The 27,530-nt window shown below is 39.0% G+C and overlaps 2 protein-coding genes across 2 annotated transcripts in view; one reads left to right on the top strand and one right to left on the bottom strand.

Moving 5' to 3' along the window:
- Positions 1-15,514, top strand: part of LOC119772136 (equilibrative nucleoside transporter 2-like) — a 50,609-nt gene extending 35,095 nt beyond the window's left edge. Inside the window, exons 9-13 of the mRNA XM_038268439.1 lie at positions 7,787-7,959; positions 8,046-8,148; positions 8,227-8,312; positions 10,582-10,781; positions 12,618-15,514. Of these exons, the coding sequence (XP_038124367.1) occupies positions 7,787-7,959; positions 8,046-8,148; positions 8,227-8,312; positions 10,582-10,781; positions 12,618-12,729 (674 nt within the window). The 3' untranslated portion in view covers positions 12,730-15,514. The remainder of the gene's footprint in view (positions 1-7,786; positions 7,960-8,045; positions 8,149-8,226; positions 8,313-10,581; positions 10,782-12,617) is intronic.
- Positions 15,515-17,783: 2,269 nt separating this feature from the next.
- LOC119772148 (serine/threonine-protein phosphatase PP1-beta catalytic subunit) overlaps positions 17,784-27,530 on the bottom strand; it is a 43,588-nt gene continuing 33,841 nt past the window's right edge. The window contains exons 2-8 of the mRNA XM_038268457.1: positions 25,317-25,448; positions 25,001-25,231; positions 23,185-23,289; positions 23,024-23,095; positions 21,716-21,867; positions 21,488-21,622; positions 17,784-18,268 (exon numbers count right to left, since the gene is read on the bottom strand). Of these exons, the coding sequence (XP_038124385.1) occupies positions 18,164-18,268; positions 21,488-21,622; positions 21,716-21,867; positions 23,024-23,095; positions 23,185-23,289; positions 25,001-25,231; positions 25,317-25,448 (932 nt within the window). The 3' untranslated portion in view covers positions 17,784-18,163. The remainder of the gene's footprint in view (positions 18,269-21,487; positions 21,623-21,715; positions 21,868-23,023; positions 23,096-23,184; positions 23,290-25,000; positions 25,232-25,316; positions 25,449-27,530) is intronic.

Below are 27,530 nucleotides of genomic sequence, written 5' to 3'. Positions count from 1 at the left end.
AAGGAGCGGGCCTAGAACTGAGCCCTGTGGGACACCACACCACAGTGGAGCAGAGGGGGGCCTATGACCATCAAGACAGACACAAAAAGTACGTTCAGCCAAATATGATCTAAACCAATCTAGAGCTATGTGACCGACGCCCACCCACTGTTCCAGACGGGAAAGTAAAATGACATCATCAACTGTGTCAAAAGCAGATGATAAATCCAACAGCACCAAAACAACAACGTCACCTGAATCAGTTGCTAAAAGTATATCATTAAAAACTTTTAAAAGAACATTGTGCCACGACCATGGTGCTGCATAGGAAAATGATGTTTTGCCAAGATCTGTGTTGATCCTGGGAATAGTGTAAAGAACACGACTTTAAGAGCGTGAGTTGTAACCACTGTTAGCTACAGACATGAGGTTACATGGTGACAAATAGTTTCTTATTTTATCTTTTTCACCATTCAGGTTAGAAAACGACAGACGGTGTCACTTCAGTATAAGAATAATGTTTATCAGAATCAGAAATACTTTAATAATCCCAGAGGGAAATTACTTTTGTTACACGCTCCAGTTACAGTTTTATATATATATACACACATCCAGCTACACAAGATAATAAAGATAAAAATAAAAAGATAAAATATATACACATATACACTATATTGCCAAAAGTATTTGCTCACCCATCCAAATTATTGGAATCAGGTGTTCCAATCACTTCCATGGCCACAGGTGTATAAATTCAAGCACCTAGGCATGCAGACTGTTTTTACAAACATTTGTGAAAGAATGGGTCGCTCTCAGGAGCTCAGTGAATTCCAGCGTGGAACTGTGATAGGATGCCACCTGTGCAACAAATCCAGTCGTGAAATTTCCTCGCTCCTAAATATTCCACAGTCAACTGTCAGCTGTATTATAAGAAAATGGAAGTGTTTGGGAACGACAGCAACTCAGCCACGAAGTGGTAGGCCACGTAAACTGACGGAGCGGGGTCAGCGGATGCTGACGCGCATAGTGCGAAGAGGTCGCCAACTTTCTGCAGAGTCAATCACTACAGACCTCCAAACTTCATGTGGCCTTCAGATTAGCTCAAGAACAGTGCGCAGAGAGCTTCATGGAATGGGTTTCCATGGTCGAGCAGCTGCATCCAAGCCATACATCACCAAGTGCAATGCAAAGCGTCGGATGCGGTGGTGTAAAGCACGCCGCCACTGGACTCTAGAGCAGTGGAGACGCGTTCTCTGGAGTGACGAATCGCGCTTCTCCATCTGGCAATCTGATGGACGGGTCTGGGTTTGGCGGTTGCCAGGAGAACGGTACTTGTCTGACTGCATTGTGCCAAGTGTAAAGTTTGGTGGAGGGGGGATTATGGTGTGAGGTTGTTTTTCAGGAGCTGGGCTTGGCCCCTTAGTTCCAGTGAAAGGAACTCTGAATGCTTCAGCATACCAAGACATTTTGGACAATTCCATGCTCCCAACTTTGTGGGAACAGTTTGGAGCTGGCCCCTTCCTCTTCCAACATGACTGTGCACCAGTGCACAAAGCAAGGTCCATAAAGACATGGATGACAGAGTCTGGTGTGGATGAACTTGACTGGCCTGCACAGAGTCCTGACCTCAACCCGATAGAACACCTTTGGGATGAATTAGAGCGGAGACTGAGAGCCAGGCCTTCTCGTCCAACATCAGTGTGCGACCTCACAAATGCGCTTCTGGAAGAATGGTCAAAAATTCCCATAAACACACTCCTAAACCTTGTGGACAGCCTTCCCAGAAGAGTTGAAGCTGTTCTAGCTGCAAAGGGTGGACCGACGTCATATTGAACCCTATGGATTAGGAACGGGATGTCACTTAAGCTCATATGTGTGTCAAGGCAGGTGAGCAAATACTTTTGGCAATATAGTGTATCTCTTATGTATATATATATATATATATATACATAAGTATATATATGCATATGTAAAACTAACTCCAAGTAAAGTGATACGTGGCGTGCAAAAATAGTGCATAAATGTCAATTACAGGGGGGGTCAGAATCACTTGAGTGAAGCGTTCTAGAGATTGATGACCACAGGTAGGAATGATTTCCTGTGGCGCTCTGTGGTGCATCTGGGTAGGAGGAGTCTTCTGCTGAAGGAGCTCGTCTGCTGGACCAGTGTGTCGTGGAGAGGATGTGAGTAATGTCGCACAAAGAAAAGCCTTTCATATGAAGCCAAGGATGTCTGACCTTAATGTGTAGAAACATCAAAAATGAAGCAGCAGCTTTTTTCTTGTGTTCTGAACGTAGCGTTTTCTGTTGGAGGCTCTCTTTGGTCTGTCTGAGGTTTTCATGTAGTTAATCGATCGATTAGATCGATCAGAATTGGATAATATGAGCTGAAGTAGAGAAACGCCGAATGGTAGATTGGACCAATGAAATTATGACTTACATTTAAGGCAAAAAGAAATGACAAGTAAAACTTTATTACCTTATATCAATGGCATAATGTCTAATTATCTTGTTTTTAGGGTGAAAATACCAGTTTTTAGATGAGTTTTTGCAGCATATCAGCACATCATCATCATCATCATATGGAACAGGTCTGATCTAAAGTGGTTTGAACCCGAGCAGCGTTTAGATAATCCAGTATTTGTCTGTCAGCGTCTGGGTGTGTAATTGTCTGCTTCCCACTGACTTCCTGACTCTTTGCTTCACAGTCTGACTGAATCAAATCAATTCAGTGGAACATTAACTCATTAGGTTTGTTGACTCTCCGTTTAGCCAATTACAAGCTGTGTCCAGACAAAGATGGCTCTGTTAGCGCTCATATACTCCCTCTCTCACTCTCCCAGTTTTCCATTACGCCTGGAAGCACCGAGGTTCTTCCACTGACTCTGATTGTTTGCTTTAAGCATGACACACAGTATTTAAAGCGTTTCCTTTGAGAACACGTTCAGCCCAGCGTGATCCTTGTAATTCAAAGGGGCTTTTTTCACGTTTTGTTTCATCCATTAAACCTTTCTAGGTGACAGAGCAACGCTAACCAGAGAAGCTCTCTGTACTAATGTAGACCCCAGCATGTGACGGTCTTTACATCTGGATGTGTCACACAGTGAAGCAATAAAGTCCCCATAAATGGTCCTAGTGCACGCTCACTTCTCTTTCCAGGAGGTGTTGGGTGTGTTAGCTTTCTCCCTGATCTCTGCTTCATGTTCCTGTTTAAACATTAATGTCCTTCACAGAACAACACACTGCAAACATTGAAATCCGAGTCATTTTATCTCATATTGAGGAGGTAAGTGAGACACTTTGCCAGAACTGGACAGTTTACAGTAAGAATAAGAAAAAAAACAATGCATTGTCACATTTCAGTTGCCTATATTCTAATTATCCTATTTTAATACTAGATGTACCGATTCCTTAAAGGAATAGTACACCCAAAATTTGATATCTCAAATGCATCTGGAGATCTGGGAGGCTTCTTGCTGTCTGCTGACATTCAAATAATGGAGGTCTATGGCGCCCGAGGCAGAAAGGTCCATAAAAGTCCACAAAAAAACGTGTCAATATTCCTCCATACTGCTCGTCCAATGTATTCCAAGTGTCCTGAGTGGGTAGCATCCAGAATTTACTCGAAACGAAGTCATTTAGAATGTTTTTAGAGCATAAACAGTAGTGTATAGGGTTTCCTGAAAGCGCGCACATGCGTGATCACAACGCTACGGAAACCAGACGAAAGTGCGCATTCAGCGTCTGCTCTGCCGATAATGGAAGCGTAGAAGAAGAAATGTGCTGTTTACCTGTGCAAAGAAAGAAACAACGAAAGAAAAATGTCTGAGGACTTCAGTGTTGAGGAAGAGCATGAGTTCTTTGCCGAGCTGAATGCGCACTTTCATCTGGTTTGGTCTGCCGCGGTTTCCGTAGACTCGTGAACGCGCTTTCAGGAAATCCTATACACTACTGTTTATGCTCTAAAAACATTCTAAATGACTTCGTTTCGAGTAACTTATGGACGCTACCCACTCAGGACACTTGGAATACATTGGACGAGCAGTATGGAGGAATATTGACACGTTTTTTGTGGACTTTTATGGACCTTTCTGCCTCGGGCGCCATAGACCTCCATTATTTGAATGTCAGCAGACAGCAAGAAGCCTCCCAGATCTCCAGATGCATTTGAGATATCAAAAAAGTACTCCAGAGTGTTGTTCAGCATGGGGGTGAGTAGAAAATGAAGGCTGATCATGTTTTGGGTGTACTATTCCTTTAAGCAAATAATCTTGTTTACCTACTCAAATAAAGGACAAATGCACAACATTTTCAGAAATATTTAATTATTTCTAGATTGTTTTTGCAGTGCAGAATTAATACTGCATTGGAAGAAATCAAAATCTAGATAAGTCATTTTTTCTTAAAGGGAAACGCCATTTTTTTATTTATCTGTCTGTCTACAAAGATCAGACACTCTGCTTTATCTCATCTAAGTGCTGTAGGTCATAATACATTTAATACTTAGCTCTCTTTGTCAGTCTGTCTGTAAAGCCTGTTTTGTTTTATGTTTTATCTTATTTTGTAAGATTGTAAGTGATGCGTAGTTTGATTATTCAGTAATTTTACTATGTGCTCAGAAAAAAGCCATCTAATAACAAATGTTTATATAAGGTTAAGACAAGGATCTTATGAACGGAATATCTTCAGAACGGCTCCAAATGACAAAACTCAGAGTGAGTAGAACATGATGTAAAAACGTAAAATCAAGGGTCCAATGTAAAAAAAAAAAAAAAAACGGCGTTCCCCTTTAAAATAAGTGCATTTGTTCTTTTTTCATTGCTTTATTTCAAGTGCATATGATCTAATTATCTTATTTTAAGAGTAAAATACTCATTCCATTGGCAAACTGTCTCATTTACCTACTCAAATTTAGGGTAAATACACTTAATTTAAGAAAAGTTTACTTATTTATTATTTATCGTTTTTTTTCCATTGTGGGGGCTCTTCACCTTCGCCAGGTTCGGTCCGATTTAAAAGGTTCGTTTCCCTCTTTGGTTCTGAGCTTTGGTGTGGAAAAAACTCCACCACAGCAAAAAATGACATAAATTAAATTTTGTTTGTCTTCTCTGTATTTTCAATTCAGTTTATTTATAAAAGCGCTAATTCACAACACTTCATCTCAGGGTTCTTTACAGTTCACCAGATCATCCAGTCATTTTCCTTTGCTTGGAGCAGATAAGTCAATTTGCATTTAGGTTTAAAATAAGGACAGGGGTTGACGTTAAAGATTTTTACCCATTGCCCAAAGGGCAAGTGACTTTCACATTTCATTTGCCCACAAACAATTTTTACTTGCCCAGTATAATGTTTGATAAAATTTTTTCCTAATATTCATTTTTGTATATATATCAATGAAACATTTTTTAAAGAATGACCTGCATCACTGTACAGAAGACTGCCATATGATAGCGCTTTCTAGCTTGTCGTTTTGGTAACTATATCAAAATTACCGCTAGGTGGACAAAAATCACATCATCTGGCGGAAAATCACGCACCTTTTTTAAATCACGCGAGAATGTGTACAAAACAACAAAAATGGTGCCGGCAATGCTTCTGGGTCGTTTTCAGCGAATGTCGTGATTTTAAAGTAATTTTGAGTTAGAAATAATTTTTTCATTGCACTTGCCCGACTCTCCCAACAGTAAAAACGACTTGCCCCGAGAGATCGGGCAATGGTTAACATCGATCCCTGAAGGACATATCATATTTCAACCTTATGATATCCAGTTATCCTATCTTAAAGGCAAATATACTGATTCCATCAGCAGATCATCTTATTTACTTACCTGATTTAAATCAGAATTTATAGCAAAGTAGATTTAAACTTACAAGGAATTTGATTTGGTGTTGATGTTGCAGACAAATTAGATACATATACAGAATCTATAGCTTGGCTAATGCAGTTTTTACAGTGTTAGGTCCAGTTTTTAGGTGGTCTCTGTCCAGCCCAACTCCAGAAAGCAGACGTCTCTTTGGACTTAAAGTGAATCTAGAATGGCAGTCCTAAGCAACGCTACTAGTGTGCAGCAGATCTCCTTCAGCTTGTGTGATTCGTTCTCCAACGCAAGAATCATTTGGAGAAAACTCCTAAGGAATCAGCAGCATAAATCATCCATAGCTTCACACCCAGCTTTGTTAATAATATTAATGATTCTTTTTATCTAAATGCACCTTTCTCCACAATCAAGGACACCGTACAAAGACGCATTCAAAGAAACTTGGATCAGTAAAATTAATAAAATTGTTAGTTATAGCCCAGCTAAGAAATGCTATTTAAAAGCAAACCGAAATCTTTGGGGTTAAAAACTAAAAGTCCAGTTTGCTCTAAATCGGTCATTGTTAAGCACTTTTTTAATAAAAGTAAAATATTGAAATACTATGGAGTGAGTTTTGTTCCATTATTGTTGCAAACCAAGAAAAATTTTGGTAAGAAAAAAATCTTTTACAGAAATGAAACCAGTTTTCTTTGAACCCCAGTGGGCCTCAGCAGATGGGATTTGAATTAAAAATGCGACTGAAATTTAAATGTTGTATGTTTGTACTTCCTGTTTCAGTGTTAAAATAGATTCAGAACACATTTTTGACCTAAAAAAAAAAATTCATTGTCATTATTTCTACACAGTTGAAATTTCATTTATTTTCTCTTCGAGCTAAAAATTCACATTACTATTTCAGAGATTTCATTTTCAGTACTTATTTTTCAGTGAATTTTGAAAGGTTGAATTTTTTTACATGCAGATTTTTTAACAAAAATATTTTCAGCAACTGAGATTCAACTGGCTCTATTTCACTGTCTGAAATTCAGCGTCTAAATTCAGTGTAAAAAGGGAAGGGTTACTTCAGGTCACAGACATTAGCAATGGATTGTGGCGTCCAACACCCAGCCAATCCCGTTACGTTTTCTTAGTCACGTGACGTGACAGCATCACGGAGCCGGTCATGCAAGCTAACGCTAACTCAACTACAGTAAAATGAAATAAGCTCATCGTTGAGTGAGTTTTACTTCCATAGAGTTTTTCCTCTCCACTGTCGCTACAAGCATGCTTAGTGTGAGGGATTGCTTCTGAATCAATGAGTCGATGCAATCAGCTGGTTTTCCTTAGATAGAACACTTTAAATCAGTTTGACTGGATGATCTGGTTGAACTGTAAAGCCTTATGATGACTTGTGTTGTGAATTGGCGCTATAGAAATAAACTGAATTTAATTAAAAATTTTTGAAAAAAGATTGTGCAATTAAATTTGCTGTTTTCTCAGATTTTTTTTTCCTTCTTGGGGGGAATTAATCCCAAATGGAAATGTTAAATGTTGTAGTAACTCATAGTTTTGTTTATTTTTAACCAGTTGTTGCAGGTGTTGATGGCTGTAGGCAGGAAGGATCCTCTGTAGCTGTCTGTCTTGCACCGCATCAGGAGAAGCCTCTGACTTCATATGTTGTTTGTTTTAAAATATTGCTTTCTTTTCAAATTTCGTTTCACAGATGTCGTTCTGTTCACTCCTGGAGGCGTGCTTTCCCCTGGAGTGAAGCGCAAAGACACATTTCCACTGGTTTATTGTTAACAGCATTGTAAATGGGCAATGTGCTCATCAGCAGCCATTATTTCTGTTTGGCTAAAAGTGAAGTGAACATGATCTGTAAATTGTAATTGGAAAAGATAAATGATGGCGTTACTTTAAGATCCCATGAACCCGTACTAAAACTGATCTACAACATTTCTTTGAGTTTCTGTAGACGGTCGTCATTCATTGAAATGATTTTCCCTGCAGACGGAACCAGAGTGGAGAACAGGAAGCTAAACGGCCACGCTAACGGATCCGTGGCTAACGTAGAGGTCGAGCCTAGCGGTGAGGCGGAAGCCAAGGTGGAGATCGACCCCAGCAGCACGAAGCAGGCCAGCGACCCTGCAGAGAAAGCCTCGGTCCTGGAGGTCTTTAAAAAGGTAGTTTGGATGGAAATGAGGGCGGATGTTAGAGGATCAGGATGAGGAACCTTAGAGAGTCTAAAGGGTTTTTCTTCATTTCTCAGATCTGGGTGATGGCGTTTTGCGTGACGTTCGTGTTCACCGTCACTCTGTCCGTATTCCCCGCCGTCACCGCAGACGTCAAAACCTCATTCCCTGGAAAATGGGGTAAGATCTTAGAGAAGACCTCCGGTGCCTTGAGAGGAAGTGTTCTGGTCTCACTGCTCTTTCCTGTCTTCCCCTCAGAGCGCTACTTCATCTCAGTCTGCTGCTTCCTGGTTTTCAACATCCACGACTGGCTCGGCCGCACCGTCACCACTTGGGTGCAGTGGGTGAGTTTTCACCATCCGACTGAACCTGCTCTGCCATTTTATGATTATAATCTGCTAAAATGTCAGAGATGATGGACTCCTATAACCACAGCATGATGCTGCCCCCACCATGTTTCTCTGTGAGGTTCAGGTCGTTTTCCCGCCTCCATCTCTGCTGTCAGGTTATTGTTTTCTCACCCAGAAAACTGCAGGAGAACCTTTAATCCATCAGACGACTAATCCGGGCTTCTCTGTGTCTCACGCTGGATTTAAACACTTCAAACCGAATGCAGACGGGATTAAATCACATTCTCCGTCTGCGCTTAGGGTCATGACCCAGAGGCCCCCACCTTTAGCTCCAGCTCTGCTTCTTCTGGTTAGCAATGAAGTTAATTGTTTCCAACCAACCTTTTTATTTTAAGTATGAGTCCAGGATTAACTTTAAAATATAAAGTAGATGATTGATTAGTGGACTTTAATAATCTCAGGGTGGAGGACTAACGGGTCGCTGCAGCTCTTAGCAGTCAGAACCACAGCATGTTTACCCTCAGGGAGCGAGCGGGATGTTAATGTAAAAAGTTATTTGGTCTAAAATAAAAACTGAATTTGAAATGTTTTATCTTAAATAACAGCAACAGTCACTTAATCAACTTGTCCATCGTGTTTTCCTCTCTAAGATAATGATTTGTAGGCTCCTTAGTGGACCACAAGGGAAAAAAGAAAAAGTAAAAAAAGTGGCCTCTAAAATGCACTTAAAGGGGAACGCTGTTTTTTTTTTTACATTTGGCCCTTAATTTTAGGTTATTCCATCATGTTCTACTCACCCATATGAGTTTTGTGTCATTTGGAGCCGTTCTGAAGATATTCCGTTAGGTTATATCTAAGTAACGTCTTCCTATGAGCAACAACTTGAAGCACAAACTAAACTGTTCATCATTTATTCTTTATGGTACGCCAGCATTCCGAACATGTAGGCGAATCACTGTCCCCGACATCCGTGGTTATATTTTTTATATTTATATCTTTTAAAAACCAAGAGGCGCATGTATGACGTTGTTCAAAACCCCCGAGGGTCAGATACTCTCCCACCACAGTCTCCTGAAATCCTGTGGGAAACACTGCATGGCTTTTGTCTTCAATCATACACATTTCTTCAGCATTTTTAGGTTGTTAGGCATCGGCAGCGTTTTCAGCTGGAAGCTACAGAACAAAATAAACCGTGATGTCATCGCTTAGAGCAGTGATTCCCTGGTTGTGAAAAAAAAAAACCTGCTAAAGAAAAACCCTTTAGTGATTCCAACCGGGGAACCCATTGCAATGCCCTCAGAGACCCCTAGTGGTGTCTGAGGGCATTGCAATGGGTACATGAAAATATTTTATTTCTTAGGTAGTAAAATAAAATGGGGCTGGGATCTGCTTTGGTTCGTGAGGAAAACATTGAAAGATTAAACAAGATTTTAAAAAACAAAAAGTAAGTTTTTCTCATATGTTAAGAGTTCACCAAGCAGAGGGCAGGTAGATGTAGAGAACAGCCTGGGATCAGCTGGTTTTCAAACTCTATCATCAATGCAGCTCAGGTGTCTCAATAAAAACAAAGTAAATCTGATTAAGTCAGTCTGACTACAATTCTTGTTCTGTATTTTGTTCCCTATTCATGGAGTTTAAATGAAATTATAATGGAGTTACACAGTTTTATGTACTTAGAGCTACACAAGTCAAAAAAGGTTGGGAAACGATGCTAGGTTTTTTTGTTTCTCTCCATACATATATACTTTTCAAGTTTTTTATATAATTGTTGATAATATTAAGACACAGTCTTGTTCATTTAATCCTTTCATTTCCAAAATACATAAAATATTTATGAAATAAATACATTCAGCATTAAATAAGTAGATTTAATATCTGTTTCTGATATGTCATTCAAATGCTGAATATAGATAGAAATATCTGCTGTTAAATTAAACGCATTTGAAATTATGATTTTTAGAAAAAGAATCAATTTCCAAATAAAAATAACCTTTTCTCTTTATGTCTGAATGGATACAGAGTGAAGTCATTAAAGGGATGTTCAGGTTTTCCTCAGATGAACAGAATAGGTGGTTTTTTTGTTTTTTTTTTAATAAACGGCTGTTTGTTTAATGATGGTGGAGAAACCTTCCTGATGTCCCTGTGGGAAAAAAGTTGTGTCTGTGGTTCTGGTGGAGGAGGTTTTGTTCTCAGGCCTCCATCTTTAGACCCACAGCCAGCTGCTTCAGGTCGGTTCTGACCCGTCCTCCTGATGTCCTTTCAGCCTTCCAAAGAGTCTCGTCTCTTCCCGCTGCTGGTGGTCCTCAGGGCGGTCTTCGTCCCCCTGCTGATGTTCTGTAACGTCCAGCAGCGCTCCAACCTTCCCGTCCTCTTCTCACACGACGCCCTCTTTACCACCATCATGGCCTTCTTCTCCGTGTCCAGCGGTTACTTCGTGTGCCTCTCCATGTCCTACGCCCCGCAGTGAGTACAGCCGGGTTCACACAATTTATATATCTGAAAGCATTTAATCTGCAATGGAGCCTCTAAGGAAACCTGACTGAATAAAAATGCTCTTTATTTAGTTAAAATTGGATTTTCAGATAAAATTTAACTAGAATATTAGGTTTATTTTGAATTATTTAACGGTCCAATGAGTTTATTTAATGGGCAATTAATAATTTTGCTATTTAATAGAAAAATATTTTCATATTTAAATATTAGATAAAGAAATGCATTAAGAAATAATTTAACTTAATTTCAGTTTTATTAATTTAATGAGATTTGATTTAATTATCCTTTTTATGATTTTTTTTTTTATATATTTCAATTTTTAAACAATGTAAAAAAAATAGCATTTTTAAAAAAAATTTTAAATTATATAGATTTTATTAATTTAATGTCTTTTAATTCTTTGATATATTTAAATATTTAAATAATGTATTGGATAAAAAAAAAAAAGTATTTTCAGATAACATTTAACTAGAATATTACATTTATTTTGAATTACTTAACCGTACAATGAGTTTATTTAATGAGCAATTTATTCATTTTGTTATTTAATAGAAAAATATTTTAATATTTAAATATTTAAATAATGTATTGAATATATTTTCAGATAACATTTAATTATTAAATTTCTACTTTTCAATCCTTTTTATTCATGTAATGACAAACTTAATTATTTAATTTTGCATTTTAACCATTTAATAATGTACCAGAAATGTTGGTGATGTGTTAGAGAGATAAATAAATGCCTTTTTTTTTTATAATTAATTTATAATTGAATGGTATATCTAATATCTGAATTGTGTTTTAGATAAATGAATAAATAAATGTTGCATATCTCAGCATATATTCTCTTCCTCCATGTGTTACAGCAGGGTTCCCGCGGGTCCTTAAAAAGTCTTAAAAGGCATTGAATTCTTCAAAATAAAACTAAGGCCTTAATTGATATTAACATGTCTTAAATCAGTCTTTCAGAGGATTATTTTTATTTCGATTTATTTTTGTAATCTAAATAAAACGCAAAAATTGACAAAAAAAATTTTATATAAAAAAAAATAACAGCTCTCCATTATTGGTTCCTTCCCGATAGCGGAACCAATAAAGGCGTTGTTGCAGCCGGGACATTTGGGAGATGCACCATTTACTTTTTGTCTGGAAAACATGAGCAAGTATAAATGGAACCAAAATTGTCTCCAGCCAAGAGTTTTCTCCATGGCTAAAACCAGGGAACATACATGAGGCTCAGTGGATTTAGTGCAAGAAGTCATTCAAGCTCAGAACGATGGGAATTAAGGCAGTGGAGTCGCATGTGAAGCATGAAACACAAAGCATCAAAATGGAGTTAGAGAGAAACAGCCGGTATTTCTCAGTTTAGTTCCACCCTTGTCTCTGCAACGCCTCCACTTATCACCAAATCAAACATACTAAGAAAACCATACAAAGAAAAATGGCTGCAAAAAAGACTTAGCACTGGTTATGTGTTGGCTTTAAAACTGATTAGTTTTGTTCCCTGCTAAAACAAAGTTTGTGAATTCAGTTAAATAATTGTTAAAATATATCTGTCATTTGTGTGTTTTTAGCTTTCTTCCTGTATGGGAAGCTTTTCAACATTTGAAACATTAAATTTTGGGTTTAATTGTCGCAAGCAGGTTTTTCTTGTGTTTCTTGTGAATTTGGTCTTAAATTTTTATTTCAAGTGGCATTAAAAAGTCTTAAAAAGTCTTGAATTTAACTTGCCTTATTCTGTAGGAACAGAAAATGCCTCCATAATTGTGAAAACCATCTAATGATTAAATGTTATTGTTTGATCAGGCTGGTGGCGCCTAAAGACGCAGAGACGGCCGGAGCACTGATGACCTTCTTCCTGGCTCTGGGTCTGTCCATCGGCGGCGCCCTGTCCTTCGCCCTGCGGCGGCTGGTGTAGCAGCGCTGCAGCGACCCTGAAGCATTAAAGCAGCATTAGAGCATCATTCCAGCTGTTCCCCCCCACCCACCCCACACACAGACATCAGTGGTCTGCTGCTGCCTTACTGAGCCTGAACTCTGACTGGGAAAAGATTCAATTTCTGTTTAAAAAAACAACAAGTATTGCAGTCAATGTTAGTGTGAACGGGTCGAATTATCCATTTTTCTACATTTTCCGTTGTTTTTTTTTAGTGGTAGAATAGTTCATATAGTTTAGGGGAACATTTCATTCTTTAAATCATTCAGAGACCAGATAAGTTTTAAAGGTTTTCAGCCTTTCAGTGAAGAGGTATTTGTTTTGGTACGAATATTTTTTACTGTGTTTAACTGCATATTTTGCTATTTTTTTATTTTATTTTAATGGACAGAAAAGAGAGGAACAAAAAAAAAACTGTATCGATGAACAAACTAACTTTTTTATTTAAACATTTAAACTCTAACTAGTTTACTGAGTCCAGACCACTGGGAAGGAAACTGGTCTGCAAAGGTAAACGCTGCCACCTACTGGCTGAAAGGTGTTTTTCTTTTGGCTGGCAAAGGTTCATCTTTAATTTATTAATGACAGACATTTATATGATTCTGGATATTTAAATATAAAATATCAACTACTTGAATTGGAATTAATTCCTAAGATAATGAGAGAAAACAGGAATCAGACTCTGGTTTCTCTTAAAAGTTTATTTCACTTTGTTTTTCATCCTTAAAGGGCGACTCAACATTTATATGTTCAGTTGCAGATTAACATGTTTTGTTTGGCGGTTTAGTCAGACTTAATAAAAGAAAAGAAGGTCCAGATGAACCTTACTTCAAGTCTGGGAAGCTAAAGCCTGGATTAAATTTCCTGATGGTTAAAAGTATATGAGAAAGGTACTTTAAAGGAACTCTACTGCTTTGTTTGCAGTGTTTCATGCGCTTCATGATTTCCACGCTGGTGTTTCTTTTTTAAATCAAATTTTTTTATGTTCATGTTTGTGTTGATGTTGTGGCAGCTGCTGCTTTCTGTTTGTTTTGTGGGTTTTTTTTATGGGATAAATTCAGATTTATGTTGTATTTCCATTTGAAGCTGTGATGGACTGAGACTAAAAGGAAACGCCTCTCTGGATTAAAAAAAAATCTTGAGTTTACAGCGCTGTTGCCTTAATGAATGACCCATGTGCTCGTTTCAGCTTCCCTCTGCTTGTAGAAGAGCTGAACACAAACCGTTTCCATAGCAACAGATTGCATCCTGGTTGTTTTGTGCGACTGGAGCGAGCCGCCGTGCGCAGCTCGTCTGAGGCCCGCACCACGAAGCAAACGCAGCCTGGCGGGATTATTTCCAGTTTAACCAGTCTGTGGCAGTGGTGATCAGGATCAGCGGGATCGCTCACGTCTAAAGGGGCGGGTTCAAGGTAGCAGACCAATCACAAACAATAGCAGGAGGGAGAGCGTGGTATTTATCCTGAGGGGAACAAAAACTCATCTTACAGAACTATGAAGAGGAAAGAAAAGTTCTGAATGAAAAGTCAAACATGGTGGTGGAATCCCGAACCGCTAACCCTTAACTAACAAGTGTCGCTCGCAATAAAGCTGAACTCACGGCTGTGGAACACCTGGATTGTACTTGAGGGGGGGGGGGTTTAAGCGTGAATGGGACGGCCTCTTCCCTCCAATAGAAAGGGAAGGTGTTTGTTACTATGGCAACACAGTGACACCTCTGTGACGCATAAAATCAAACATTTGCCTCTTAAAATAGAAATCAATTTTCATAAACTAACTTGTGATTTTCTGACGGTGTGACGAAGATGCAGCGGAATTTACATTCCTAGAAACGCGTTTCCCCCGCCACTAGTTCGCCGTTACACCTGCTGACACATTCCAGCAGGCCTGCACTGATGGAGAGTCACTATTTAGGGGCTGAACGGTCCGCTCGCCCTGCCCACTGCAGGGTTTGGGACGGCACTTAATGCGGCGGACACTGCATCTCTGCTTTTTAAAAAGTCAAAGTCCTTAAATGCCACCCTAAATGTATTTTCTTAAACATAGCATTTATTTATTTATTTTCATTTTACCTGGCGGTTTATTATGAATCCCTCATCCATGCACCGTCAGCGTTACATGTCCTCATTCATGCTGTTAAAGCACACAAGAAAAATCTATATTTGTCAGAATGTGAATGAATTTTCACAGATATGCAGGTAGTGACTCACCTGGGAGGACATAACTCCTTCTTTTATAGGATGTTCAGCCAAAGGGCGGCACTCCTGCAGGTCACAGTAAACACGTGGTTCTAGGATGGTCCAGCCTATAAAACCCTTTATCGCTCCTATTGGTCCGATGAACTTCTCCCAATTAGCGCTCATTTTATTTTTATTTAGCTTCATATAAAAATTATAGAAGAAACAAGTGAATGCCAGCTGTGCTTGAGGACGTCATGCAGGAGAAATAGTGTGTATATATGTAAATAAAGTGAGTGTTTTTGCGTCAAAAGAAGGCAAAGGAAAAATAAAATGTTTGAACTTATTTTATTTCTAAATTCCTTTATTGTGTTTTAAGTTATAACGGCCGATTGGCTGCTGGACGGAGCGTTTTTATTAGATTCAGATCAAACCTGAAAGCTAGCTGTTAAGGGTACGTTTCCATGGTAACTATAGCCTAAGAATAAATCCAGCTGAAGTTTTCTCGCTAACCCAGTAATCCTGCTTCGTGGTTCTGGCCTCTGAGCTCCAAAGTGTTTCCAATCTGTGTTTAATAAACTGATTCAAACAGCTGCTTGTCATGTGGTTCATAAAGATGCTCGCTGGTTTATTTGACCAAATTACAGAAAAGCCAAATTTTTTATTCCTGCTTATTCTGATGCTTAAATCCACTTCCTGGTTCTGGACCAATAAAAATGTTATGGCTGCGTACTTAGGGGGAAATACTGATTTTTAAACTTTAAAATAAATATGGAAAATTTAAGGAAAGGAAAAGCTTTTTGGAGAATGTGTTCATATTAGCAGCCTTAAGGTGATTGAAGTTTGGTTGAAATTTAGAAACCATTGAGCTCCAGGTTCATGGCTACAGCCATGATGTTAAACCAGGGAACGCCACAGTTACCTCTGTTCAAGGTAATGTCTCATTTAATCTGGGAATTATATTTTCTGACTCAGGATCAGTGGGACGTCTGGCAATCTATCAGGAAACTTCATGCTTCTGCTAATAAAACACTTTCAGAGGACTCCATGTCTCAGCAGGACTTGGACGCTGACCAGACGACACAAGCAGCACCTGAAGGCAGCATCTCTGCGGAGTGAATGTTCCATTATTGCTTCAAAGAATAGCTTTGGAAAGTAAAATTAGAAAGAAATGCAATCCAGAGATTCTTCTAAATTCCTTACGGATATTTTTTACTTTGTTCAAACGGCATATTTTGGTATTTTTTTATTTTATTTTAATGGACAGAAAAGAGGAAGAAAAAAAAAAAAAGGCATTGATGAACATTTAAACTCTAGTTTACTGAGTCCAGACCACTGGGAAGGAAACTGGTCTGCAGAGGTAAACGCTGCCACCTACTGGCTGAAAGGTGTTTTTCTTTTGTCTTTAAAGACGCTCAGTGAGCAGGTTTACCCTTCAGTCTGACAAAGGTTCATCTTTAATTAATTACAGACATTTATATGATTCTGGATATTTAAATATAAAATATCAACTACTTGAATTGGAATTCATTCCTAAGATAATGAGAGAAAACAGGAATCAGACTCTGGTTTCTCTTAAAAGTTTATTTCACTTTCATCCTCTTAACCTCGTACACCCTCAGGGGGTATAAATAAATTTCTGCCTGACAAAAACACACAAAAGTAAATAACTTATAGCCTCACAGCTATTAGATTTAAGAAGAAACTTTTGGTACGTCTGTAAAGGTAAGATGTCATAGAATGGTTTTCTGGTGTCAGCACCATTGTAGCTTTGACCCTGCCTGAAATATTAGAAAATATTTTGCATTTTTTGAACCTCGCCAAAATTTTCTTTGAAATAAACATTGCAAAACACTACCAAAATATTATTTAGAGCACAAAAAAGTAGTACAGACTTTCAAATCTAAATGTTGTGTAAAAATATACCAAATTTGGACTCAATCAGATGAATCATATTTATTTTAGAATGGTATTAGTGAGAAATTTCTTAGGCGGAGAGGCCATTTTGGCACATTTATCCATAAATGTCACCAAACTGTGCCAAATGTGTTTTTTACATCAATACTGGGGGTTTGTTAAAATTACGAGGTCACGTAGCAGCTGGACCCACCGGTGGGTCCGTAGGGTTCTAGGGGTTAAGTTTTAAGACGAGAATAAAGTTGTAATATAACGAGAATGAAATCATACCACAGCCTGTTTCAGATAGACGGCCAATCAGCAACCTGAGTCCAATTTGACACGCTGCACAATTTGATGCAGGTGCTGAAAGATTTCCTTATTTGTCAAACCAAAGTATAACTTCATAATGCTGGACATTCCTCATTTTAGGGAAGAAAGTGATACTTGTAGGAGTTTTACGTCATTCTCGTAATTTTTTTGACTATTCTCCACTTTTTTCTCATATTACTTTATTCTTGTAATAGAAGAAAAAAAAAAGTCTAACCTGGCCATAATACTCCGTCGTTATTCCTGTCTGAAGCGAGGGAACACATTGGTATTAGTGTACGTGGATTCATGTGAGCCGTAAAACTTAATTTTAAAAAGAGGATGAAAAATTTGTTTGAAAAACCGAAGGGTTTTAAGAGTAACTTTGCTTATTTTCTCAGGGTTTTTTTTTTTGGTAAAACCTTATTTTTCCTAAAGTTTAATTTCTCTGTTTCATTTTCCCCGTATTTCTATTCACAAAACATTAAATGCATCAATAATGGAATAAAATTCACTCCATACATCTAAAGCAAAAAAGCATTTTTTATATAATTAAGTGAATTTAAGATCTTCAGCAGCTCTGAGCCAGAACAAAAACAGTTTGATCTAAGACTGAATTTTTATTAAATAAGTTACATAAGAAACAAACAAGAAATCGAGTTTCTTCCTTATTATTTATTGAAAACCCAGCAGTCGTCATTAATACCTGTGTCTGTACAGGCATGGGGGGGGTAAGGACGTATGGTAAACTAAAGCGGCTGTCATTCTGTTGTCAAGAAAAGAAAGACAAAAATATATATAAAGATATGCTACAGAATGACCCTCTTATTGAAACACTGCTTTTTAAAAATGTTACATAGATGCAGAGGAAGGGGAGGAGGAGAAAAGTACAACAGCAGTTCAAGAGATTAAAGAGGAAAATAAATGTTTGGGGTGTTTCATTTTTAAATGGCTTTCCTTCTCTGCCAAGCGTCGCTTCTTATTCGACGTGAAAAGCCAAAAGGAAACAATGGCGTCATCTCCGTCCGTCAGTCTTCATCGTTTCTTTGGAGGTTGGGCTGTGCGGGGAGGAGTGACGGGCCGGCCGGAGTTCATCCCGCCGTACTGGTACTTTGCTTTCTTCTCAGACGGCTTCAGGATCTGGGAGCACAAAGAGTCGACTCGGTTATTACATGTTGCACTGGAGTCATTAAACCATCTCCATGGTGACAGAACTGAACTCTAAAACCTGTTTATTAATGTTTTTTTTTTTTATAATGTTAATATCAAAAACTCTAGAAAAACTGCAACTATTTAAAGCCTTCAAACATCAAAACATTACATGAACTGAATGGGTTTTACTGCAAAGTGGTTTGGATTAATTGAATTAAAAGAAAAGGATTCATAGGTTTAATTATTTTCCCCAAAAACATCTGAAAAGCTGGTATTGCATGAATAAAAGAAAAGTAATCAACTTTGCTCAGCTAGTCAGATTTTTGCTTATTTTTCTCTCCAAAAAGATTCTAAGTCCAGCTGATTAGCAAGAATCTGAATCCAACGTTGATGACGTCCCAGGCTTTGACTAGGCCTTTTTAACATGGATAGGAGGCAGACCTTTGCCTCGTCAATCTCCTCTCCTGTGGAACCAACTACCAGTTTTAAGGCCTGAACGAACTATTTGAATACTTTTTAATCTGGTGTGATCATCCACACTGACTTTCAATGAGCGCAAAACGCAGTTAGGTTATCCTGTGCCACTGTTATATTCTGTATCTCTGCTTCTGTCTCCTTGAACCCCAGTCGGCCTCAGCAGATGGCCGCTCACACTGAGCCTGGTTCTGCTGGAGGTTTCTTCCTGTTAAAGGGAGCTTTTCCTCTCCACTGTCACTACAAGCATGCTAGGTGTAATGGATTGCCTTCTAGTCAACGAGTCACTGCAATCAGCTGGTGCCTTGAGATGAAGTGTTGTGAATTGGCACTATATAAATAAACTGAATAGAATTGAGCTATCTGTATAGTTTTGCTGCTATAGGTTTAGACTGCTGGAGGACATGGGGACCTCTTTTTCTCTGCTGTATTCCACCTCTATTCAACTTTTAATTTAGTCTTTTCTCATCATAGTAGCTTTATATGGCATGTCGCTCTGTCTAGCTTTGATGCTGTTGTGTCACTATAGGTATGGTGTGTAGTGTATTTTTCCTCTGCACATGGCTTCTCAAATGTGTCCGACCTTCCCCTAAAGCTAGCGGAAAACTTCACCAGGTTTACATGATGTCCAGATCTGGACGGGTTCAGAGAAGCGCCAGACCTACTACCAAAGGTAGCGCCCACCAGGACCATGCAGTGTTTGTCTTAACATCATCAGCAAGATGTCTTAAGCCGGCCATACACTGCATGATTTTTTGCCTTTTTCAGGCTGCCTCTCGAGTCGTGTGAGAATTTTTCGATCGGGCCGACTTTCAGCCTCGTCCTGCGTTGTGTGGTGTACAGGGGGGTAACGAGGGGCGATTAGCCTCTCGACCGCCTCCCGATTAGGAACCATAAGGTTGAGATAAAAAAATTAAACATGTTTGTAATTCATTCATAAGATCGCATCAGAGCGTCGGGCCGCACAGTATGAGCGCATGCTTTATGAGCTGGGAACTTTTAAAGTGTGAGCTGTAGCTGCGTGCAAAGACTGAAAATATCGCACAGTTAGGAACATTACGAAAGTCCCCTTCCAAAAACTGTGAATGCAAGTAGCCGGGTTTTTTACAGCAGTCAAAAACTTTTTGAAATATTCAGCCTGGAAAAAAGAAAAAAAAACGTCTAATTGAATCTCCTTCCACTTTGCAATCATGATCTATTCTGCGTTTGTTTATGAGATGAACTCCTTAAATGCATTGAAGTTGGTCGGACTGCAAGGTTTGGAGAGTATGAATACTTATAAGAGTGGGTTAAAAGCATTTTTACACTTGAGCATTGAGCAGTCTTCTTTGAAAGTTTAAAAGATTAAGCTTGCTAGTTTGGTTTACACCATTAAAGGTTACATTTTGTAAACCAGGAACAATAACCTCTTAAAGGAATAGTACACCCAAAACATGATTAGCCTTCATTTTCTACTCACCCCCCATGCTGAACAACACTCTGGAGTACTTTTTTGATATCTCAAATGCATCTGGAGATCTGGGAGGCTTCTTGCTGTCTGCTGACATTCAAATAATGGAGGTCTATGGTGCCCGAGACAGAAAGGTCCATAAAAGTCCACAAAAAACGTGTCAATATTCCTCCATACTGCTCGTCCAATGTATTCCAAGTGTCCTGAGTGGGTAGCGTCCATAATTTACTCGAAACGAAGTCATTTAGAATGTTTTTAGAGCATAAACAGTAGTGTATAGGATTTCCTGAAAGCGAGTTCACGAGTCTACGGAAACCGCGGCAGACCAAACCAGATGAAAGTGCGCATTAAGCTCGGCAAAGAACTCATGCTCTTCCTCAACACTGAAGTCCTCAGACATTTTTCTTTCGTTGTTTCTTTCTTTGCACAGGTAAACAGCACATTTCTTCTTCTACGCTTCCATTATCGGCAGAGCAGACGCTGAATGCGCACTTTCATCTGGTTTGGTCTGCCGGCTTCCGTAGCGTCGTGAACGCGCATGTGCGCGCTTTCAGGAAATCCTATACACTACTGTTTATGCTCTAAAAACCTTCTAAATGACTTCGTTTCGAGTAAATTATGGATGCTACCCACTCAGGACACTTGGATTACATTGGACGAGCAGTATGAAGGAATATTGACACGTTTTTTGTGGACTTTTATGGACCTTTCACCATAGACCTCCATTATTTGAATGTCAGCAGACAGCAAGAAGCCTCCCAGATCTCCAGATGCATTTGAGATATCAAAAAAGTACTCCAGAGTGTTGTTCAGCATGGGGGTGAGTAGAAAATGAAGGCTAATCATGTTTTGGGTGTACTATTCCTTTAAGGCTTTTTAACGCTCTTAGAAATAATTTTAATGCCATCAACAAGGACCCATAACATATATATATATACACGGCAAAATCCTTCGTCATCTTCACCGTGGACAGGCTGCAGCCATGTCCCGAGTTCCTCGTTTTCCCGCCACTTTGGTTCAAATTTGCATTTTTCCCCCCATTCTCTAGCCTTTTCTCCGCCTCAAGCTTCGTTGCCAAAGCATTTTAATGCCTCGATTATCAAATTTAGTGATATTTAAATTAAGTCCTTCATTTAAAAAATAATAATTTAATGACTTATAATGATTTTTAATGACCCGCAGAAACCCTGTTATAACTATATATGTAGTTAAGAGTCAGCCGCTGGGATGTGTGATCGGAACAGATCCAGGATCAGTTTAGAGGTGCTGCTATGGCTTCAGACCTGGAAGGAGCACATCAGGGTTTCATCCACGCTCATCATGCCGCCGGCGTTGTCAAACTCTCCACAGTAGTTGGGAGCTGAGAACAGGGTCACCAGCTGTCGCTTGGCAAAGAACTCATACCCATCTTCTACCACCTGGGGGCGTCAGATACAACAGAGTGAACTTAGACCTTTGCAGAGGAAACCTTTCAGTGCCGACATGTTTCACGCAGAGAGATAGATTGGTACCTGGTGAGCTCTACAGATCAGGTCTAAATCGTGACGGTTCAGGAACTTGCTGACCACATCTGCCCCGAAAGTGAAGGAGACTCCACGGTCGTTCTCTCCCCAGCCTTGCACGTCCTTATCTGGGTCAGACCACAGCAGATCGCACAGAAGGCCTGCAAGAAACGGTAATGGAAAACATCTCAGCGCTGTCAGGAGAGGAGAGAGCTTAAGGTAGGAGCTTATCACCCCCTCATGGCGTCTCATATTCAGAGACTTCATCATGAAAGACCATAAGAGGATGTGAGAGACGGCGACTGCCAGGATCTAAACACTGGCAACCTTATAAGGACGAGAACAGGAAGGGAACGCCAACTCTGCTCCCACTGAGCTGAGGTAGGGGTGGAAATGATGCCTGATGCTGCTCTGATAGGAGCAACTCATTCCTCCCCTCAACAACTGAGCATTTAGCAAAGTAAAAAAGACGGAAAAGTTTGAAAAGCTTCTAGTTAGAGTGACTCAGGTTACCCAGAGCCTTCTCTGTAGTTATGCTGCTAAAGGCTTAGGCTGCAGGAAGACCAGAAGATTTCTCACATTGTTATCTACTTATATATATATATATATATATATATATATATATATATATATAAGTAAGGGATGCACGATATAATCGGCCCCCTATCGGTATCGGCCTTAAAACTGAATATCGGACATCGGCCACCCCACCGATATTTAACCCGATATTTGATCAGCTTCTGAGTTTCTAAAGTCTAAAAAAATAAATAAAATACTACTTCTTCTTCTTCCTCAAAAACTTATTTTTTTACAGACTTAAAAAATTCTAAAAACGAGGGAAAAAATATTGATACATTAAAATATCACAATATCTTCATATGCTGATATATTGCCATTTAAAAACACCGTATCAATCTCTTTTACTAATGAAATATTGCTATATGTCATCGTTATGCTACGAAATCCCCCGAAAATTCACGAAATGTTGCCATATTTTTCGATATATTTTACTAACAAAATCTCACAAGAATTTGCAAAATATCACGAGAGTTTGTAACAGAACGATGAAATTTCACGAGATTTTGAAAGTAAAATAGATCGATACCGCGTTTTTAAAAATCTATTTGATATCAGCATATGAAAATATATTTGAGTATATTATTTTTCAAAGTGTCAGAAATGGATAACAAAACTGCTATTTTCAATGACTACTTATTTTTGTCCAGCTTTAACATCGGTATCGATATCGGTTATCGGCTACATGAGTTTTAAAATATCGGCATATCGGATATCGGCCAAATCCCAACGCTGAGCTACCTGTGTCTGGGACGTCTGTGGGTCTCATGATCCGTCTGATCTGCTCCATAGACTGCAGGTCAGGAGAAAGGCCTGAGGGAAGGAGAAAGGTTTGGATGACCATTTTCCTCTATGATAAAGAGCTCACGTCTCATCTGAACGGAAACGTCCTCAAACGATACCTCCATGACAGCAGAAGATCTTCTCGTCCACGATGGCGGCGATGGGCAGGCAGTTGAAGCAGTCGGTGAAAGTTTTCCACAGTTTGATGTTGAATCTGCGTTTACCTGCAGGACGGATGAGATCACAGTGGAACAATCTCAATCCCAGAACAGCAGAGTTCCAAACAATGTTAAAAATCAATCCACTGGACTTTGTTTCAGAGTTTGAAGACGTTTCGCTTCCCATCCAGGAAGCTTTTTCAATTCAAAATGTCAGAAATAGCGTCGGGTTTTAGAGAATCGTCACCAGCGAACAGCAGAGTAATAATTGAGATAAATAACAGCTAACTGGACTCTGATGACGTCTACCAGTTGGTTGAACTGGATTTTCATTAGGGTGGGGCTTTTCAAAGTGCTTCTAGTCAAGCAGAAAAACAAAGCTGCCTCTCCTGTGTGGGCAGCGCCCGTTTGGCGACGTCAGCGTACCGCGCCGCTTCTGGTCATTAGGCTCTTCTTTAGGAAGACTGAACAATTCTGAGAACCATCACTGGCGATTGGGTGTAGATGATTGTTTTGTATCGATGCATCGATCCAACAGCCGACGATCCGATGCATGGACATGTCACCAAGAGTATTGATTCATGTTTTTTTTGTTTTTTTTTTCTCCTGGACAACTCATTCATAACAAAGAACAATAAAGTTTAAAAGAAAAAATCTGATTGTGGTCTAGTTTTCTGCTATTATTGAATGTCAGATATTTGCAGAGGCCCAACATTAGCTGAAGCTGAGGACAGAGCTGTGGTTTGGCCTGGATTGGATGTCAATGTTCATGATCCCAATGCGCCTCAAATGAAACCGTTTTATCGGTGAGTCAGTTTCTCTCTTTGGATTTGGAAAGAAAAAAAAACATGTCAGCGCGTTGCAGCTTGAGCTCTTCGAGCTGCAGGCAGACCACAGCAGAAAGGGGGTCTGTGAACAGCGCGCAATTGTTTGGGTACAGTCCCTCAATTAGTCAAAAGTATAATTACCGTTTTGTTTTTAGTTTGTTTTTTTAATTAAATAATTGAATTATTATTGATGTATTCACGGGCGGCATAGTGATGACGAGGGCCGTGTGCGGCCCCCCCGGGGTGCCAGTTGCCCATACCTGATTTAGATGTATGTAATAAAATTCTCTACTAGTCCATGTAGAAATATATACAATTTGTTTTATTTGCATTAATATGTACATTACATATTTTCAAAAAATTTCATTTTTCTCGATAATTAAAAAAAAATTCATAATAAAATTCAACTCTGATCAGAATAAATTTTTTTTTTTGTTCATACTTTGGCATTTTCTTTACTCACGGTGTATCTATTTAATTACGTACATCGCAAATTTTGGGGGTACGGTTTTTATTATAAATTTTGATGCAATAGCTGCGCAAAGATGGCGGTAACACCAGAAGAAAGCCAATACAATTTCCTATTATGAATTTTTTAATTAATAAAAATCTTTTTTCAAGAAAAATTTTATTCTAATTTTTTATTTATTTCTAATGTACAAATAAATGCAAATGAAACAAACTGAATATATTTTATCATGGACTAGTAGAGAATTTATCAGCTTTTAAATGCTATTATTGCTACCTCTGTATCACTAACTCTTTTAGAAGTTATACCTACACCCTAAAAATATGACGGTTTTCCGTCATCTAGATGGTTCCAAGTTGAGGGCCTTTGTGGCAGGCATAAGCATCGTCTGAGAACAAAATGATTGTGATTTGAGTCTATCGGGTTCAAAAGAATGGGAAATGGTGGAGTCTGCTTAGAAAATCAAAAAGGCTCGGCTTACACTCATCGTAGAAGCCGTAGATGCGGTTGATGGAGGCGCACTCGTGGTTTCCCCTGAGCAGGAAGAAGTTCTCGGGGTATTTGATCTTGTACGCCAGCAGCAGGCAGATGGTCTCCAGAGACTGCTTCCCTCTGTCCACGTAGTCTCCCAGGAACAGGTAGTTGGCCTCTGGGGGGAAGCCGCCGTACTCAAAGAGCCTCAGCAGGTCTGTGTACTGTCCGTGGATGTCGCCTGAGATAAAAAGAAAACGCATGCTGCTGTGAACCTTTATGGAAACCGGTCCTAACCGTCAGAGGTGGGAGGGGGGGGGACTGACCGCAGATTTTGAGTGGAGCCTCCAGCTCAAGAAGGATCGGCTGACTGAGGAAAATTTCCCGCGACTTGATGCAGAGGCCTCGCACCTCCGCCTCCGTCATCTGGACGATCTTTCCTGGACGGCATCCTCGCACTGGCAGAGAAAAAGGAGAGAAGTTTAAAACGTAAAGAAATAAAAGAAGCAGGTTTTAAAGCTGCTCTAGTGTCCTCTGCTGCATTTCTCCAAGCATTGGTATTCAGGGAGGTCACATGACCTCTGCCAGCTTGGATTCATCAGTGAACTTGGAGCTAAGCGTCTGGGACGGGGTTTAGTAAACAGGAAGACAGAAATGGCTTGTGTGGGCAGAGTCCCTGGTGCTGGGGACAGATGTTTGGAGTCGTTTCCTGTTACGTAACAGAGCCTCTATTTTTAAGAGAAAAAGTTTAGTAGTTGAAGCAATCCTCTGACAAACTTTGCCTTCATCCTTAAACATATTTTTCCCATTATAATTCTGTTACTGAGGTTTATTTCCTGTAATTATTTTGTTCTGTTTAGCTGCTATAATCGGATCCTGTCTGCCTAGAGATGAATCTCCAATGTTCCCCTTCGGGTAGAGCTGATCTGACCAGGCGATGAACGGCAACCAGGCCCACCCACCATGTTTGACCAAACAGCCCTGACAGAACAAACGCAGCAGTGGAGCTTTATGGATACGACAAAATTCACTACTTATTGAAAAGCAGAGAAGTAATAGTCCGACTTAAACTGACCTGTAATATTCATCACAAGCTTCAAAACCAGAAAAGTAGACATTCTATTTCTAAATGTAGAGAAAGAAAAACATACAGCCGATACACGGCTTTAAAAAAATAAATAAATATTTAATAGAACAGATGCATTCGATTCCACAGCTGAAAATCAGAGATACGTTCAGAAAAGCTTAAAATTCTGTCAAATTAATTCAGCTTTCTGTAGAAATGGAAAAGGTTGTGGTGAAATAAAACAAGAAGGGGGCGCCGGGCATCAGTCTTTCTGCCACATGTGGCTGTTAGCTAGCCATGTTTGATTAGCACAGCTGTTCAATTACTGAAAACCAATCAGAGAGACAGGAAAACGGCACAGCTGAGACTGACGGATCAAACTGAAAACTAAAATATTCTACAATAATAAAAATATCCTTAAAAAGGAAAGAGATTTATGTTGGAGACTAAAACTTATAGCATATATCACCTTTTCTTGGGGCAAAAAATAAATAAAGTAATTGGGTTTAAAAATTTAGAACAATTTGAAGAAAAACCAGCAGTTGATCTCAAACATGAAGTCAGATTGAAGCGTTTGCAGCGTGTACGACACAGACTGCAGGCTTTACAAAGCCTCCCATCATGCAGACGTAGAAAACCATCAGTGTCCGGATTATCAAAGCTTCTAGGTTTCAGTGTGGGGAATTTCTTTCGTTCTACAGGTTTGTCCCAGTGACAATCAACACCCGGCAGCTGGATTAACAATGTTAAAGGTGTTGTGGAGAATACCTTTAACGTTAACAGGAGACCCGCCCTCTCCACTGTAAAAGAAAATGCACGTGTAAGAGCGTGCATGAGCCCATTTCGCCTCGTGCACACCCCGTTTAAAACGTGCTGTTCTCACAGCTCATACAAGCTTACTGTGTCCACATACAGCTGGTGTGGAAGAAACACACTCTCATTGGAATCTGCCTTTTTATAACACCCAATTTTAAACACTGAATTTTTATAAAACCGAATTTTAAATACTGAATTTTTTTAACAGTGTTTAAAAGTCGGTGTTCAAAAATTCACTCAATTTTAAACTGATTTTTTTAACACCGACTTTTAAACACTGAATTTTTTTAATACCGAATTTATACACTGAATTTTTATAAAACCGAATTTTAAATACTGAATTTTTTTAACACCGAATTTATACACTGAATTTTTATAAAACCGAATTTTAAATACTGAATTTTTTTAACACCGAATTTATACACTGAATTTTTATAAAACCGAATTTTAAATACTGAATTTTTTTAACACCGAATTTATACACTGAATTTTTATAAAACCGAATTTTAAATACTGAATTTTTTTAACAGTGTTTAAAAGTCGGTGTTAAAAAAAATCACTCAATTTTAAACACTGATTTTTTTTAACACCGACTTTTAAACACTGAATTTTTTTAAACACCAAATTTATACACTGATTTTTTTTTACACCAAATTTA

Source organism: Cyprinodon tularosa, unplaced genomic scaffold, assembly GCF_016077235.1.
Source record: "Cyprinodon tularosa strain WSP-4 unplaced genomic scaffold, ASM1607723v1 ctg70, whole genome shotgun sequence".
Lineage (NCBI taxonomy): Eukaryota > Metazoa > Chordata > Actinopteri > Cyprinodontiformes > Cyprinodontidae > Cyprinodon > Cyprinodon tularosa.
The sequence above is the reverse complement of the archived record's forward strand: the minus strand, read 5'-3'. Positions and strand labels throughout refer to the sequence as shown.